The 18,736-nt window shown below is 39.8% G+C and overlaps 1 protein-coding gene across 4 annotated transcripts in view; it reads left to right on the top strand.

Annotated features, from left to right (window-relative positions):
- LOC117233602 overlaps positions 1-18,736 on the top strand; it is a 50,766-nt gene that overhangs the window by 17,230 nt on the left and 14,800 nt on the right. For all 4 annotated transcript variants that reach the window (XM_033494071.1, XM_033494068.1, XM_033494069.1 and 1 more), the window contains one exon: positions 15,718-15,794. In XM_033494071.1, coding sequence (XP_033349962.1) covers positions 15,749-15,794 — 46 coding nt within the window. In that variant the 5' untranslated portion in view covers positions 15,718-15,748. The remainder of the gene's footprint in view (positions 1-15,717; positions 15,795-18,736) is intronic.

The following is an 18,736-nucleotide window of genomic DNA, read 5'->3' as shown; positions in this document are numbered from 1 at the left end:
TGAAACGTTTGCGTTTCCATCGATTGAAACATCCTGACGTGGGTGTCTACTTATATTTTTCGCCTGTAATTGATCTAAAATTCGTATAGAAAAAAGTTAACGCGATGTTTTCAAATATTGGGAACAAATTTTTCGTCTCGCTCGACCGGTTGACGATAAATATAGAATTTTATATTCCCTCTCCTCCGTCGACGTTTTATACGAAATTGTATATGGAGCATTTCTACATAATCTCATGCAGCATATACTCAGCCAGTTTACATGCCCTGCGTTAGTACCTTTCTTCTTTTTGCAACCGCACTTTCTAAAGACTCTGCTGAAATAAAATGTTCGGATTTCATTTCGTACGAAGAAGTGTACTGTTTCTTAGACGTTGTTTTATAATATCGTAATAATCCTGGGCAATATATGTGATAGTAATATACGTGAATACACGAATATACGTATACGAAATTTATTTTTCTTCTTAAGCTTCTGTAGCTTCTGTAAGTCCAAAGTCTGCGTTGTTAGGCGGATAAAAATGTATACAGGGATTATCAACGACGACATCTTGCCATATTCGTTCTTCGTTATTTATTATCTTACTACATTGTACATATATATATATATATCGTAACAAAATATTAACAAAATATATCGTAACATAAATATCGTAACAAAAGCTATCGGCCAATGAAAATGTCAAGCAATGTATTTAGGGCAGGTTTTAGAAGCGAATTTCGTCCTCGCGCCCTATTTCGTTTTAATTTCACCTGCTCGTTTGTCAACGATTCTCTTTGCGCACGATAAAGTCGATTTATTAATATTGTTGTTATTATTATCATGCAGTAGGGAAGCTTCGATGCTTCTGAGGAAAATTTGATCAGTTTGATGAGAATTTGATGGAAGTCGATGTCCTCGCTAAATGTAGGGCATCGAGTATCTGGGAAAATGCCGCTTCATTTAATTAAGAGCTTGACGCGTGTCATCTTTCTGCATTTTTAATAATTAATTTGCTTTTGCCGTTTCGTGATAACATGTTTAATGGTTAATTGCTGTGGCGCGTTTTAAACACGGGGAATTGAATTTCGTATAATGATCGCCCGGTATCGTTATTTGCTCACACGCGAATCTACCAAAGCACATAAATTAAACAGTTAATTACACTTTGCCCCGTAAATTATTGGATATTATCTGAAATCGAACGTATAATTACAATTTATAATTACAGCTTTTTGTTTTTTATTATTTAAGATAATGATTTCCTTCGCGGGATATTTCTTCTTATTATTCTATTCTTTTGTTCGTTTATTTTCTCCTTCCCCTCATTATCTTTGTTTTTAACGTCCAGTTTGATCCATCTACTCTTCCTCATATTACTTCTTCGTCTTTACCTAGTCTTCCCGTTACTTTGCATTCTTTCGTCAAATGTGCCATGTTTCTTCATTTTCTTCACAAATTTTACATATCTTTTTGTTACTCTCTTCCCAATATCTATTGCCTTCTCCGTTCATCGCAGCATCTACATGTTCCTATCGAACAACTTTTTTTCGTTCGCTTTTAGAAATTATTCCTTCCAAAAAAAAAAGATTTTTAATTTTAATTGGAAAGAATTAAAACAATTTCAAATATAATTTAATAAGTGCTCTCCATCAAAGCCTTTTTTTCGAAAGACCGGTCCACTTTCCAAGCAAAAAAGGGCAAATGCTCGAGCATTAAATGGCTGCATTCACCAAGTCAAATGGACCAATCGTTTAATACATCGATAACCCTAACCAGTTCTTGCCGTTTCGGTCGATACCTTTGATTGCAATTGATACCGAGAATCGATAGAGAAAAAGTATGGAATTTTTCGTGCAATTGGAAGAGCCCACTGATGGGTAAATAGAAAGAGATCAAATTGGACGTTTCAGCGAATAAAGCCGCCGCTACATCGGTTCTTCGGTGATGTAACTAACTGCAGGATCGCCGGGCCAAACTATCGAGAAAATAGCGCGTAGTTTTCCACCATCGGAGAACGTGTTTCCAGTGAAAGGAGCAAACATAATGGAAAATCGATGGGTATTCCTTTGGTCGAACGATCGTTGCTTTTCCAGCCACTTTTCGAACTTCTTCCATGAAACAGCGTCAATTACACGCGTTCGAAAAGAGAACTTGTCGAGGAGAACTTCCCCTTCGCGTTCCAGACCGGAATAAGGGAGGTGAAATATCCTTTTTCCACGAAATATCTACGTCATCTCGTGAAAAAGGAGGTTTGAGTGATTTCTTCATTGACGTTTTTCTGCAAATATTGGAAGCTCCCTTAAATCCATATGATGTTAACGATGTTTGTTCTTATTAACCTTTTAGATAAAAAGATTAAACCAGCAAGCTTTCATCTGTCCGGTGATATTTTCCGTAAAGAAGATTTAATTTTATATAATAATTCTGCGAAAAGGAAGATGGAACGTACAAGTATTATATAGGAATGTTAGATGGATAAGCTTTCGTATCGGGTTTTAATCTTTCATTGATGTATAGTTACTACTTAGTAGTAGATGAGTGTACATTTCAATATAATAATTACACGCACTGCTAACACACATCCATTCACTGACGAGTTAGAGTAATTTATAGGCTACATTAACGATAAATCTGTAGATGCAAGTTTCAATCTCTGGGGGAATTCTCAATAAATGAAAACAATTTTATCGACGATACTGTGATACTTGAATCACATTTATAATATTATAATAGGTAATTGTATATATTCAAACTTCAAAAATTAGTTATTTAAATTCCGGTACTTAAAAGAATTTTATTTAAGAATTTTATTACAGATTGTACAAAATTTCTAAAATTCTTCAAACGTTCCTTTATGTCCCGCAATCGATAAATTCTTTTGCAATCTTACGATTCTGTCTTACTCTTTAACGCGACGTATTTCAGTTAATTTTAGACGAGTGTGAGCAAAGAAGCTTTAACATTTGAGCTGCCATAGAGAGTCGATGTATGGTCGATAAAGCCGCACTAATCGTATTAAGACAATTCGATTTAATCAAATTATAATAAACGCTTTCTCTTACATCGCGAGTACACGTTATTATAACAAGTTACATAATAGATGCGCGAGGAAGAAAATCCATGCCCAAATGATGTGTATAGTCGGTTTTCCATCGCGATGACGCGACCAATTACATCACAACGAATCCATGTAACAAGAATCCATTAATCAACTATTTTTGTCGGTCGCCTAGTTCGGCTTTTATTTCGAAGCATTGTGAAGCCTGCTCTTGTAGTAACAAGGACAATCGATTACACGCGACTTAAGCTGCGATCGATCAAATCTTTTATTCCCTAATTGTACAATCATAGACGAACAAGCATTTTTTTCACGTTACGGATTTCCCATTCATCGTCCTTGATTTTTTCAAGCTGATTCATTTTCGTTTTCATCGTTAATGTACTTACGACGATGATTTAATTGCTTTTTTCTTCGCGATTTCGATCACCCGCAACTTTTCCAAAATTCTTTTCACCCGCATCACATAGTAAACTAATCTTCCTAATTTCTCAAAATCATTCGCGTCTTTCGGCCGAATTAAAAAAGAGAATTTATTCCGTCCTAAAGACCGTACAAATATTTTCCACACCCACTGCATTTGCATGCTATTTGCAGTTCGATCGTAGACCTGAACTTTGCCAAAATCGTTCGATCTATACACCGGACGAAAATTCACGTGTACGGCGAATTGTAAACCTGAAAACGGAATCAAAGTAAGGCGATCTCGAGCTCAGAGATTCCGTTGAAAGCGAGGGCCTTTAGAAGCGCTCTCACGATAATTTACATAGGAAGTGGAAGTCGGAAGTCGGAGCTGGTAGGGCTGTGCACTCGATTGCCTTCGTTTCGCTGGCCCAGTAGCTATGGTTTCCCTGAACTTTACCGCTGTTCGGCTTCTTCGCGGATCGCCCTTCACAATAACGTATTGTGCCAGCCAGTAGACCCGCAGCTCTTGCAATTTTTAAACGGTAGCCTTTGTCGATTCTTCCGGTCTGTCTCACAGGACGAGAAGGGTACAGGAACGCATCAAAATTTCAGACCAATTTCTTAGCCTATTGTTTCGCGTCGTAATTGGATCGCGTCTCGAGGCTCGAGCAACCCTTTTTGTCGGCGTTCGGCTAGAATTGTGTCGCGGCAGGATTGCCTTTTCCTCTTCGAATATCATTATCTCGAGAAAGCGGACTTTCGTATGAGAAAAATGGTAGCTGCTACCGATAGTGCGGAAGCGAACAGATCTGGAAGACGGCTGGGATAACAACTGGTAGAAATTCATCTTTCAGCAGGTTATATAACGTAATTATATACCGCTATATTTTAATATATGGCATAATTATGTGTTATTAGAGTCCTTATGGGAATAGCTAATATTTACAATAAGGAAATTTAGTCTGTTTCTTATAAATTACGTAAAAAGAATTTTTGTTAGCTTAGCAGATATTAAAACAGCAACTTTCAGCAAAGCTTGATAAAACGCTTGTTCGCGTTCATTGTAACAGAGTAACGTCGACACATCGCGCGTCTAGCAGATATTTTCGAAACGATATACGTAGGCTCGCTTCTCTTAGCGATCCATCTCTGTCGGATTTACACGACCGATCAAATATTCCAATGTCGATCTATCGGTATTATTATTTTTCAAAATAATTAACGTCGATCTATTCTTCTTCTCTTTAATTGCTTTCGATTAGCACGTAACGCTTTCCAGTTGACTAGCTATCTAATTAATATTCATCGAATTTAATACCCATCTCGCACAAAATCAATTAATTAAATTTTCATAAAGATTCCATTACCGCTTTCATCCGGTCTGTTATAATTAATATCGAATCAAGGTTTTACTCGCGCAAGATCGGTTTATTCAACTTTTGTTACGAACTCCGACACGTGAATCACGTTGATAACGCGATTATATTTATTCGGTTAAAAAACTATCATCGCCGTATCCTTCGTTTATACGATATATATACACTGTTAGAAAAAGTTAAAGGAAACTGGGAAGACGTACAAAGATCCTTAACGAAATTATACGACGAAATCGAATTATCTATATGGCCATAAAATGTAACGCCATGTTACAATAATCGTATACCACGGTAAGTCATGGGAATATCCAAAACAACGCTTATGGTTTTTATCTCCGTGTAAGTAGCCCTTGGGTCAGTATCGGTATTTGAAAAGGCCGCGATGGTAAAAGACGTCGGAAAAGTTAGTGGAGCATGTAGCCGCATCCCGTATCCGGCGAAACACCATACCAGCCAACAACTGCGACTTCTGGCCTGCCACGAACACAGCAATGGAACACCATTGTGGAACAGGTGGTCACGAGCCGTTGATCTTCCATCAGGCACCTTTAGCGACTAGGCTAAGGTAGCGCAAGGTGCCTTCCGAATTTACGATCTCCGATATTTTTTATCGTCTCGTTCGAGTACTCGGCTATTACCGCGACAAAGTTGTAAAAAGTTGTAAAAGAATAAACTAACCGACGATCAATGCTTTTATGACACGGACTGGGTACATAGGAAGGAGGGAAAATAACTCGGCTGGATGAGAGAAAAGAAAGAAAGTTTTCTTCCTTTTTACTCTTTATGTGCTAGGGAGGAAAAGTTCGTATTAGCAAGCTGTGCATGTAGTGTTTTACGTAACTGGATACGCGGTATTGGACACAACGAGATAACTTCGTCGGAGCAAACAGTAAAATTTCTTCCCTTTTTCTCCACATTTTTCCATTTTATAGAGGATAAAGAGTCGTTGGTTTTTACGTCCTGGGTCCGTGCAAGTACGTACTGCTGCTCCAGGCTTCCGGAGTGTTAAAGCCATGGCCATTAAGAATTTTATCTCGACGTTTTATCAGCATTGCAGGTAGCTTCAGTAGGCATAGCGTGATACAACGATGCCGATTTCTACAAGCTGATTTTTTTATGTAACACGCACGTTGTATTTGACCGAGCCAGCTACGCGATATACGAAAGATACATCGGTCGTCTTCTCCCACGTATTTCGTATTGTTATTAACAATCAAATCGTTAATGAGACGCGCGCGAGTGATTCGACGTCGATCGAAAGAATCATGGAATATCTACGAACGTCGGATGGTTTGGCGATGGCGAGGGATTAGGGCGAAAGTGTGCTGACGGAATGCAGGAAAATTTACACGGTTGCGCGAGCTTGCTCCGCGACATGCAACAATGGGCCTTTAATTATCCGCGATTCGCCTGCGCCTCTATTAGCATGCAAATTGAGGAAGTCGAGTAACGCGACTCTATACCGCGTGCAAGCAAATATAAGAGAGAGACAGACACAGAGAGAGAGAGTAGGAAGATGACGGAGCACGACAGGACGAACAGAGCAAGCTGCAACTCGAAAGAGAAGAAAACGAAGAAGGAGAGTACGAAGAAGAAGGAGGAAGTAGAGTGGAATAACGAGGAACATGAGGAAGTGGAGGAGTAACAACGGGGAAGGGAGAATCGTGGTGAGAAGAGAAGATAGCGAAAGTGAAGGCAGAAGAATGGAAGTGAAATTTTAGAGATTCGGGGAGAATGTGATACCACGCCCTTAGCACACCGTGACTCCGCGGCTAAGAATTTCACATTCACCGAGCTGTGACGTTACGGGTCACTTCACAAACCAACCCTTCCAACTATGTATACCGAGAATTTCAGTCGTTGGCTAGACAAAGCTACCTGGAAAATTAAATATGCATACGTCTATTGCATATCGACGTTCGTCGACTATCTCTGATTTAAAATAGAAAATGAAATTGTATCATGAAATTATAATAAAATCGATTTATTATCTAAAGAACGTCGTGTAAACGTAATCGGAGTGTTACGTACCGTAGTAAAATTGTCTCTTATTTCGGCGCGATCCATTCGAGCAATTTATCCTGGAATATAGTAACTTCGACAAGAAACGACAGCGTTGAAGAAGAAAGTTTAAAAGGTCGGTCCGAGTGTCCGTGCCGGAGCTAAAGTTTATTCCTAAAGGTGCTTATTAGCTACTCACGTAACTAACTTTAGATTTTACATAGTTAGGTTTAAAGTTCGACTTAGAGTCAGACTCGGATCGCAATTAGATTTACGCTGGAGCGTATAGATTCGAGAGCGCGTTCCTTTCGAAGCAAATTTTCCTCCCTCGTACTCGGATTCATGGAAATGTGGAAAAGAGAAACCGACGAAGATGCCGGCCGTCTCCAGGACATTTTGCATACGTTATCGCGTGCCTGACCAAATCTAGACCTCTAGAATCGCCTTCCCAGTGACGTCGGCATCGGAAACGTAAGCTAGGCGCGACATTTGGACGCCAAAAAATGGTCGAGAGTCGGATTCCCGAGATTTCGTGCATTTTCGAGCGACGCGTCTGCTTCGTAGACGATTTATCGCGCTAGAAAAGGGGCGACCTGCGTTACAATGGTTGGAAAATACCTGCACAAGTCTGCATGACTAATGTCTATAGTGTAGCTATCGTATCTCGTCGATCACGTAACAAAGAAAACGGGAGAAAGAAGAGTTTAAATATCGGAGACATAAATATTAATGATTCGTACGTACATGAAACACTGTTACAATAAACGATAAAAAAGAAACAGGGCATGAAGCTGGAAGGTGGAAAAGAAGGAACGGAGGGGAACAAAAGATAGGGCTAAAGGTGGATAGAATGGGACAGAAAATATTTACCGCGCAAAAGGCAAAGGAGGGCCGCGTTTCTTTGAAAAAGCTGAACTTTTGGAAGATATAAAAGTTGCTTACAAAGATGAGTGAGCGGTCATACAGGAAGCTGAAGCAACAGACGCGAATGAATAATTAAACGACGCGAGTACTTGTGAAAAACATTGAAAAACGAGACGAATAATAATACACGTAAAAAAAAGATGTCGCGAAGATGTTATACAACGAAACTTGAATACATTGAATTAAAAATATAACGAAATACGTCTAACCGTGAATGAGATTTGCCAAGAAAAAGTAGAAAAAGAAGGAGGAGAAACGCGTGTAAAGTAATTATCATGCGAAGTGGATACTGCGAGCGATATCGACACCGGCAAGAAAGTAGAATTCGACAAGAAAGTGGAATCATAAAAATCGCGAGAAAATAATGAAAAACAGCGAAATAAATAGAACGGGGAAAGATAAAAACGAAGGTGCAGAGAGCGAAGAAGGAAGATCGTAAACAGAACGGAAAGAATGGCGAAACTCGAGTCGAAGGGAAAAAGATTAGCGATACAGGCGTGTAAAAGTTGAATGAGATAAGGAAAAATGTAAGGTATACAATGTTTTCGACGAGAAACCATCGATCGACGTGTCGTACATATCGACACGCCATCTTGGCTATGAATGTGCTTTGCCTCGTGCATCATGGATGCATTTCAGAGAGAGAGAGTACCGCGTTTCTCTCGCCTCGGAATATCCGTGACAAAATGCGATCGTTTCAGGCTATTCCATACCTGTCGATACACGGAATGAAAGAAATACGTGTTGTACGTGTTACGTTGAAACCGTGGTTCAGGCTTTTCAAGGGATTCGTCACGGGTTTGAAAAGAGCTGAAATGGCTGAGAATATTCGAATTTGTTTCTCTCTTGCTTCCTATAGTCTATGACTAAGTTTATTGTCTATTAAAACTGAATGAACAGAGTGTATCGGAGAGAGTTCTGCATATTCAAAGGAGATCGAAGTAAACCGGTTTATTAGAACGAGAAACTTTCTGCGGAAAAGTACGGATCAAAAAAATAGCATCACGGCCATTAATTCGCTGGCTGGTGCTAGAATCACGCGAGCTACTAATTTCGTTCTGATTTTATAACAATTTTTTTTACAATGGTCTTGGCGATCGTCTGGCTCCGCGTTCCGAAATTTCCGCACATCGAATCGATGATATGAAATAGAACGGCGAATAAAACAGATATCTCTGACGCGTTCGTATGGTTTGTCGAGGCAACGAAAATGCAATTGGCACGTTATTTTCCTTTTTTTTAAGGCGGCAGCGATGGATAAATTTAATTAAGTGAAAACGCGGGAACGTGTTCCGCAGGGAGAATAAAGCGCGATAAAATGGCCACGCACTTTACCATAAGTACTAAAAAACAAATTTATCAGCGACAAATTGGAAACGTTTCACGGCAAATAAAGCTCGCGTCGCTTTGTAACGAATTGAATTGCACTCCGTTCTACCGTGCACTTCTTTCTCGTAAACCTGTAGAGAACGAACTCGTAACTGTTGTTCATCCTTATTCGTGCTAGCGTGGTCATCGTCCGTCGTTTGTTATTTAATTGCCTTCTATGTTATCGTACACCGTTTCAGATTCGCCAAGCGTTGCGATATTCTTGAAACGTGTAACTGAAATTAATTAACATTATCTTGTACCTAGATTGCTTTGTTTATGGAAATATTCGGAATTAAAAGTAAAACTATAAGATTCATTTTGAATTGATTGGATTTCATAAAAATTATTTAATCGCGCTATCAAAGTTTCACACGCAGACCATTATGAGTTTCTTCTGCGCGTTTCGAACAACGAACACCATTATTTGTAAAACATGGCAGCTGAAATTTGCTTATTCGATAAATTCTCGTGGAAGAATGATTAGAAAATAGTGGCTCAACGTTACAGTATTATCTTGTATCGCGACAGTAAGAGAGGCGTATAATTAAGTAGAGATAAAAGAGGGACGAGATGCGACCACGGTGACACGCGTTTCACGAGACCTCGTTGTACACGTTGTGATTCGTTGTTTCGAATAACTATACTGATTTTTATACCCGTGTGCAACAATTATACCGCGACCTGATCGTTAGACGAAGTATACCTAATAATGATAATAATATTGTTGTTGATATATTCATATGGTTCGTGCATGCTATTCCTTATTTCCTTCGATAGACCATACGTTTCGCGTAGAGAATTCTTTTGTTCGTTCGCTATTAATTTCTGTGGATCGTGATCAGTATCTCGGTTAATAAGCCCCCTTGATCACATCGCGATTTAATTATCATCGTCGAATTCATTCGAGGGAACGGCGCCCTGTTTCAGTTCCATCGAATTCCATTTCTGCGTGATGCGACACGATACACTCGTCAGAGTCGAATTCATATCGATCGGAAATTCTCCATTTGTTTATTATTCGATGTCTACTCAAAATGCATTCGGTTAATTTATCGGTTCGAGCTGCTGAATTTTGTGATCTGGCGATGAAATTCAGTCCGACCGTGGAAAAATTCTATTCGCCGCGTGGATATCCCGTTCGATGCAGAATGAAGAAAAACAGACACGCTGTGCGTATTACGAACAATATTTTTCGAGCTAATTGAAAACCGATATATTTCTCTCTTTTAATCACGCGAACCACTTGCTTCGTATCTGCTGCGTTGCAGTTTCACGGATATAAATAGAAACGTTTTGTATAAATGGAAAACGAATGGCTGCGAACAAATTGGGAAAAATAATTGAAAGAGAAAAATGAATGTTAAACAGACATTGCAATTCCTTGCAAAACATTTTCAACGTCGCTGTATCTTAATTCAATACGGTCACTGGTATTCCAGAATAAATAACATATAGAATTTATTAATAACAGATATGACGTTTCGTATATAATTACCAAGCTTCCTCGTAAATAAAACGAGTTGTAAAATAAGAGAAATAAGTTTCGTTAGATTTAAAATTCGAGAGCAAGAGACACACGAAACTAGGCTCGCGTTTCTCGTAAAGATGCTGCGAAATAAATGGCACTATGGCCCAATTCTCCGGCAGCGAATGGCACGCTCAGAATGCAATGGTTTTTTCTATCATCGTGAGAAGAGCAATCCAATCGGCGAGGACAAAGAGCGCGAAAGTGAAAGGGTGGAGGCGGAAAAGGCAGCTTTTAATGCGCTGCTTCTAAGTCGAGAGTTCTCACAAGCACGCCGATTGAACAGTTATCCGATACAACGACGACTGTTGTGCAACTACAGCTGGCCGAAATGAAAAAAGTTGGCCAGAAACACCGAATGCTATATCTTCGTCAAAAATATGAGTCGTGTTACAAACAAATGCACTTTCTAAACTTCCACGAAAAACGCAGTCGTTCGACTAAAATAAGAGACGATACGAGAACATTATTTTCTCTCTAGCTTTTGTTTCTACATTTCCATAATGCGAGCAATATTTTCATTAACGATGATGCTTATCGATATATCTTTATTAATAACTATTCTCGAAGGGCTTGTAACATCCATCTACGAAGGAAAACACCGTTAAGAGGAAAATTAAAAGATACCGAATCAGAGGATACTTGCTGAGACATAAAATACGAAGAGCGTTTTTAATTTACATAATGAAGTGTTCCATATAGCGAGAAGATTTTATCTGTTAACGTAGCAAGTGTGCAACCAATGTATAATAAAAATTTAATTATGAAGATATAATATAATAACGTAATAACGTAACGAGAGTTTGAATTTCAAACGAAAACGATAAAAAGATATACCGTAGCAGGTAGCGAGTATTTTCAATGCATCGAAAGAAAAGGAATAAAAGATAATCGTGCTTTATTAGCAGTCCTGCTGCTTTCATTTCGTTTTATAACCGTATCATAAATTACTCGGGCCTGGCTTTCGTATGTTCTTCGAATGAAATGAAATGAGATGAGCATAAAATAACAAATAAATTTGGCGTCTGCGTTACTTAGGCGTAGCATAATCAACCAATTTAAGAGTGGAACGAGCGCCGAGATACACGGGTCACAAATTGTGAAATATACGTCGCGTAGCGTAATGAAGAAATGTGTCCAAATGAAAAGTGATCTTGTTTGTCAGATCAAGAAGGCAAATAAAATTCTTCGTACGAGAGAACGTCGCACGAAATGAGAGCTCGTTCCCCGGCCGGTCTAACTTGTATTAATTTAATTGACATATCTCGAGGTCGACCTCCTTTGAACGACCGTCTAAATGATTCCTACGAGGTACATTGAGGATGTAGCTTGTGTGCGTATGAATCATTCCCTGCTACAAAATATGGTAGAAAACACCAGCAACTTTTATTTTGCTGTAATTTTGGAAACGAAAGGATCCAAGAATTAACGCTATGTATCTAGACACATTGAAAAGATGGAAATCTTACGAAGTTAAATCTTATAAGAACCTCTCAGTGAAAACGTTCAAATATCAGGAATTCGTAGCATTCCTGACACTTGGTAAAACTCGATTGTCCCCACAGAGCGACAAAAGAAACGCAGAATCCAACGAAATAAGGAAAAGGGAAAAGAAAAAGAAGAGCGTGACAAATGTGGAATGACGAAACGTCGAATGGTTCACATTCCATTTAGTATCGTGTCATCAAGTATAAACGATACGAACGACGGTGCGAAAGCTTTCAACACATACACCGTATCGACGTATACACGTGCTCCCATTGCGTTCACTGTCTGTAAATGTACTCTATAATTAACCGACTCTTAATTGCATTCCATCGTGTACTCGCTGTTTAAATATTTGCATCGAGAATCATTCATTGCCCCAGGAAATGTTCAAAATCGTTTAGTTTGAAAATAATTCATATTTTAGACGATCGTTGTTCGTCTCGAGGAAAGATCTGCGTATGAAACGTCGTTTCTTCCATGTCCGAACTCGACGGGCCGATACTATTTGCTAAATTTTCTATTACCAACCAATCGCTATCCACGCTAAACAACAAATCTACCAGAAATGAACGATTCGCGTTTGACTAGGTTCTTACGGAACGACTGAAAATTTAGTAAGATGGTAGCACAAATGAATGGAGTGACTAGGTCGAAGGAGAAACGACTTTAGTATTTGCGAACTGGTGCGCGGTTTCAAGGGTTTATGACACGTGCATCGTTACCGAGGGTTCAAACGCCAAGACCAGCCCAGTCGTTCGTATAGTACCCAGAAATGCTGACACTCTGCGACCATAAAGCCGTTTCTAGGCCCTGACATCTGGCTCGAACAGTCTTCTGTAAAGTATCGATTAACGTTTTCCTAGAAAATAGCCTAGTTTGGCGTCCGTGTAATAAACCCTATGATCTCGATAGCCAACCTTATCTATCACAATTCAGCGGAATGTCGTGTCAGGTGCAAACTATAGGTGTAAAATATCGAGATTAAAGTACTATACCTATATTTCAAGAAACGACATTTTGCAATTGCATATGTGTATGCGTAGTCGTATTTGATGGGATATTTATTTGCGATAAAATCGTCCATAGCCTTAAGTAGCTGACGACCATCGAATGTAATTAGCTTTTTGGACTGACATCATTTTTTCTTTTAAATTCACAGTGTCCTTATTGTCGGTCGTCGTGGCATGGCTGAATTCACGAATTCTTAATTAGTAACAATCTCGTGCGTGGGAGGACAGATACGGGTCGGCGAGGGCAAAGAAACTGGATTGTTCGTGTATAGTACACGTCCACGTGTGTGCCGCTTCATTCACGTACGGTAGTATGCATGTGTCTTGTAATGTCAATTAACCGTACTTCAGGCAGGCGTTTTTCATACGACGTTACAAAAATGAAGCTGGAAATTTACGTTTACGTAGTTTTATCGCATATATCGTTCGCTTGTGATCGAAAAATTTTGCTTAATATTTACAGTAAACAGAGCAGCGTATACTGCATCCCAACGAAAATACGAGAAAGTCATCGAGCATAAAAGTCTTAGGACTAAAAGTAGGAAAATAATGAGGGGAAAAAACGAAGGAAAGTCAAAATGTCCGCGTTCAGAATTAAAACAAGCTCCGGTGTTGAGACGAGTACCTAGTGTCAAGTGCTAGAACGAACTAGGAAGAAAAAGAAAGTCAAGGCTTATGACGCGAACGGTCTTGCTGCCTTCGAAACATACGGCGAATAAATAAAATCAAACGTAGGAAGCGGACAATTTTCACGACGTTTCTCCGCATGATTCCGCATTTCCTGCCTAATCAGCGTCGCTTCGAAACTTTACCTCCGTTCGAGCTACCACGAAATACTCTCAGATCTGTTCGAGTTCAATCTCTAATCCACTAACATTGCCAAGTATAAGCCTTTAACTAAAATTTCTTTTAGCAAGGTTTATGCGCCGGAATGTAAAGTCGAAATCGGGCGGAAACTCGTCGCACGATCGCCAGATGCTTCTATAAAACATTCCAGCTGGTTCTTCAACTGTATATAGATTAAAGCCAGCGAGGTGAATCGTGTCGCGAACCAGGTCACACGTATCCGCGTTCCTTCTCTTTTTCCTCCCACATTTCGCTCGAGCTTTATCTTCAAAGAGACAATAGATCGCCGAAGTCGTACGAACATTCTCGTCTCTGAGGTATGTCCCTAAGCTATAACTATAACTGTCATTTAACTTATCTTGTTTCGTAGAAAAGATACCGAGGCAAAGGAACAGCGCAGATTTCTTTGCACGCAAAGCGAGGCGGTTATCGTAGCACGATCAGGCAGGGATTTCGTTTTCGAGGAAATCGACTTTGGATATTTGACAAGTATACTGAGATTTTGTCAATCCAGTTTTAAACTACGTTTGAGAATAAATCGAAAACGTAGAGTAACATTTTTTCGTAAAATGCTTCATTATCGTCTTTTCTCACGTAATCGGCATCTAGCCAAGTTGAAGTATACTTGACAAATTTTCAAGCCGGACTTTTTCAGAAACGAAGCGTCGTTGAAAAATTGTATTCCATATTTCCGACTTATTTTTTTAGGTGAAATCAGTCGCTGCCCGGTTGTATTACGATTACCGCCTAACCATGTGCAGCGCTTAAAAATGAATCTTTGCAAACGAAAATGCAGTACGAGCGTCAGAAACGATAGCGTGCAAGTAGAAAGTGACGGCGTGATCAGCTCGGAGCGGCCGCACGCGCCGTCGGTAGGAGGGTCTGGCAATCATTTGGTCAATGACAATAAGTGGCAGTGACACGGACACGACGATTTATAAATCGATAGTCGGAGGGACATCGGATTTATGTAACGAATACAACGACGTCTGGTTATTCTAATTCCGACGTCAAATTAGAGAAGGTTCGACCATAGAAGCTTTGGAACTTCAATGAACGAGACACGATCGATGCGAAACACGAGATAAAAGTTCCGCTCGAATTTTACTTCCGACATTGCATTCCACTGCGACTATTCTCTTTTTTCCCCCGACGATTTTCATGGAAATCGTGAGGAAAATTTGCATCGCTGCTGATTTTGGGTCTGTCGAATATTTTATTTCACGCTTTATCTCGCGAATCGCTCTTATCGATCGTTACCTCTAGAGCACGCATTCGCTAGTCATTCACACGAATCTTTTTATTTCTGTAGAACGTTCGGAATTCAATTTGTTGCAGTAAGCATTCTGCGAGATTGAAATCGCGCCACTTTTGCCGGAAACCACGGAGCTACCGATACGAGAAACCACAAAGCGTTCATCTTCGTTACCATTGATTGGATAGCTATCGACTAAACTATAAACTGCGAGGCATTTTGAGCAGAAGCGAACGAAGAATTTAATCGTTCTTCGCGATATAATGTTTCCACTTGGATCGTTTACTATCATTAAGTAACATTCAGTAAAATTTCGATGTAGGATTTTAAACGCTTCTCAGCTTCTTACTCGACGCGTTATCGAAAATGAGTATGTAACGGGTAGCACGCTATCCTCTAATTGCTAGAATAAATAATACAGAAGGTAAAACGTCGTTTGCGAGTAGGTGTAAATCGAATTGTAATTTTCGTTGCAGATTCCGCGAGGAGGTCTAACGAACGGTGGAGATGACTGGAAGAAGAAGAGTGCCGCTCGTGTTAAGAGTATGCACAGGTAAGGATACGTAACAAAGCTGAATCGATCGGTCGATTTGCGCAATTCATTAACCGGTAAACGCATAACGTGTACTTGCATTACGTACTTTTCCCATTACCTGCCATTTTAATATCTTTTATTTTAAGCTTTACGCTACAGTTGTCGATAGTTCTGATACTAAAAATCATCGACACGCTGTACGAAATCTAATTCGCGTGGAGTGCGATAGAATATAAGCGAACAGAAACGTACACGGACTACACAGGTAATTTATCTGTATTATCGATTTGAGATTACTATTTCTATGCGATCGAACCACAGCTAAGCACGCACGCGTTCTATCCGAAACGATTCTCCTGCAATATCAAGATTTCATTAACCTCGGTGATTTTTCTTAATCTAGCGCTTTCTACGGAGCTCCGCGAGAGCGTATCTGTCACGATTGAGAAATAAATGGTCGTTTCGTCATAACTTTCACGCGCGCGTAACTGCACGATCCGCGTTTCCGTTGGACCGAGAATCGAATCGCTCGAATGCATCCTGTTGCATCGCGTAAAGGCTGGCAATCGAGGGCGACTACACGAACCACGCTGCTCGGCCATCAAGTACTGTTAGAATCGCCATGCCGTGCCGGACTGCAGGCTGAAACCGTAACACTTGCCTTGACAATACGAATTTACCGTTGCGCTCGAACCAAGCCACGTCGTTCAACTTTCCTCCGGGTCTCCGGTGAGTTCATTTCGCGTTCTCAAAGATCGAAACGAACAATTTTTGGAAACGTGGCTGGCTATCAGTTACAGGAACGTTACAGGAACGTAATCACCGATTAATAAGTTGACCGCGGGATCGATGTGAAAAAGAAATAATGGCGTCGAAATCGAAAGTCTCCTATATCCGTTCATTGTGTACAAATCGAAATCGAAAGTTTCCTTTCGGCGTTTCCAGCCGAATCCGTATTATTACCGGATGATCCGTTCCGAACTGATGACTCTGCGAAGAATGCAAAACGAGAATCGAATCGGTTAAAGAATTAGAAAGCGCGTGGTTCGATGCTTACGTTAGAACGATTTTTGGACCGTTTCAAAGAACGTTCACCGACAAAGGCAACATTTCTAATTCCCAAATATTCTAGTTTCTAATTGCCAAAAGCGATTTAATCCAATCGCGAGATAACTAATTCACCAGTGTTGTACGTATAATTGGAATACAATTATCTCTGTGCGAGTAATCTCTAATTTACTTTACTTTATTCCGTCTCATTGCTTGTTAATCACCAGTTTCCAAAGCATCGAACCAGCCAACTACCGTAGAATATGCGTCAACATTTTCTAGTTTCATTGCTATTTCACACTTCATTCGTTATTCGCTCCTCTGTTAGAAGCAAGTTTCAAGCCGGAATTCGCAGAAGCGATAGAATTACTTCTACGACTGTAACTGCGCAACACTCGATCGTCTTGCTGAAAGGGATGCTGAAAGAACGTCGTCGAACGCGATCGAAACCCGCGACAGAAACCTCGTAATCGTACCCGCCCATGTACACATTTTCACGTAACCTGTCCACATCGGTAGAGATCAGGTGCGCATACTTAAATCTTCTGCATAATCCCGTGGTCTGTTTAACATTCAGAGGCACGCGAACATACACACCGCGTTGCATACACATTTTTCCATCCGTCGTAGCGTAGAATGCGCGGCAAACTACATCATAGAGGTTCATGAATCGTTTCTCGATGGCTGGCTGAGCAATTCCCGGCCAACCGGTTTTTAGATCCATTAAGAGCTTCGTCCACGCTCTCCACGGTCATTTTTATTTCAACTCACTGTGAGAACCAGTCACCGTTGTCAATATCCATCGCCTGGCTCGGCGTTTGCACGTGTTCATCGCTGATACGTCGATCGTCCGCGACACTGTTCACGGTTCACCGATTCAACGATCAGCCCCTCGTTTACTGGATTCAAGATAAAGTAGCGATTAACCCTTAACGGTCGATAATTTCATAGCAATTAACTCGACGTATACTTAACTAGAATTATCGGTTGTAGAATCCAGTCGCTTTTGAAACAGACTCGTGGCAATGCCTTCGTTTATAAAATTCTCTTCTCTTTAAAAAATAATTTATCCGTTAAACGTCTGACTGCGTGGAACGTAGAGTTTATGTTTTTTCCAGCAATTTTCCAAATGTTCGTAAATCTAAAAATAAGGTAATAGCAACATCATGAATAACTCCGAGGGAGCTAAAAATACGCATTCTCATTCTGTTCCTGATATTGTTATTGAAACATCTGGTCTTTATCGTAACAAACGGTATTTCGTTTAAGAAAGAAGATAATATAATCTACGTACAATGTTGGCGTAAATTTCGATATACCTTGCAGACACGTTCGAACCACTTAACAGAGAAACACGTTTTGTTGAAGAATACTTAGCGACGTTACTAATCGCTTAAATATGTCTGCTGCGAACATTTAAGACAGTTTAAGTAAAGGTTTACACGAAATATACGCGCAAGCTCTTATCTTCCAGTTCCATTCAGTTTGTTATTATTTTACTGTAATTCCTGTTTATCCCGTCTAATTCAACTACAGTAACCATAAGCGTGATTGTAATCACAGTCACACATGTGCGTACATATACACTGCAGCACGCTACTAGTTTGATTTACCTAATTGCTGTAGATAACACAAATATGAAAATCAAATACCACTGGCGTTGTTTAATAACAAAATAGTCCGGTTTACGCGAATATTTGGAAATCTCGATAGACGATGCAGTGGCAGAATATTTGATCTGGTGTAATTCTTTTTTTATTTTGGTATTATTTCGTCTGTAACCTCGATACCTAACGCTGTCTAAATCGATGGCTTCAATTTTAAAGCGCGATTTACATATTTTAAAGTTACAAACATTCTCGACAATTTCCGAACAATTTAAAACTGATCGTCCGGTATTAACCGATATG

This window comes from Bombus vosnesenskii, unplaced genomic scaffold, assembly GCF_011952255.1.
Source record: "Bombus vosnesenskii isolate JDL3184/JDL3185 unplaced genomic scaffold, Bvos_JDL3184-5_v1.1 scf7180000013297, whole genome shotgun sequence".
In the NCBI taxonomy this organism is placed as follows: Eukaryota; Metazoa; Arthropoda; class Insecta; order Hymenoptera; family Apidae; genus Bombus; species Bombus vosnesenskii.
Note: the sequence above shows the minus strand (reverse complement) of the source record. Positions and strands in the feature narration are given on the sequence as shown.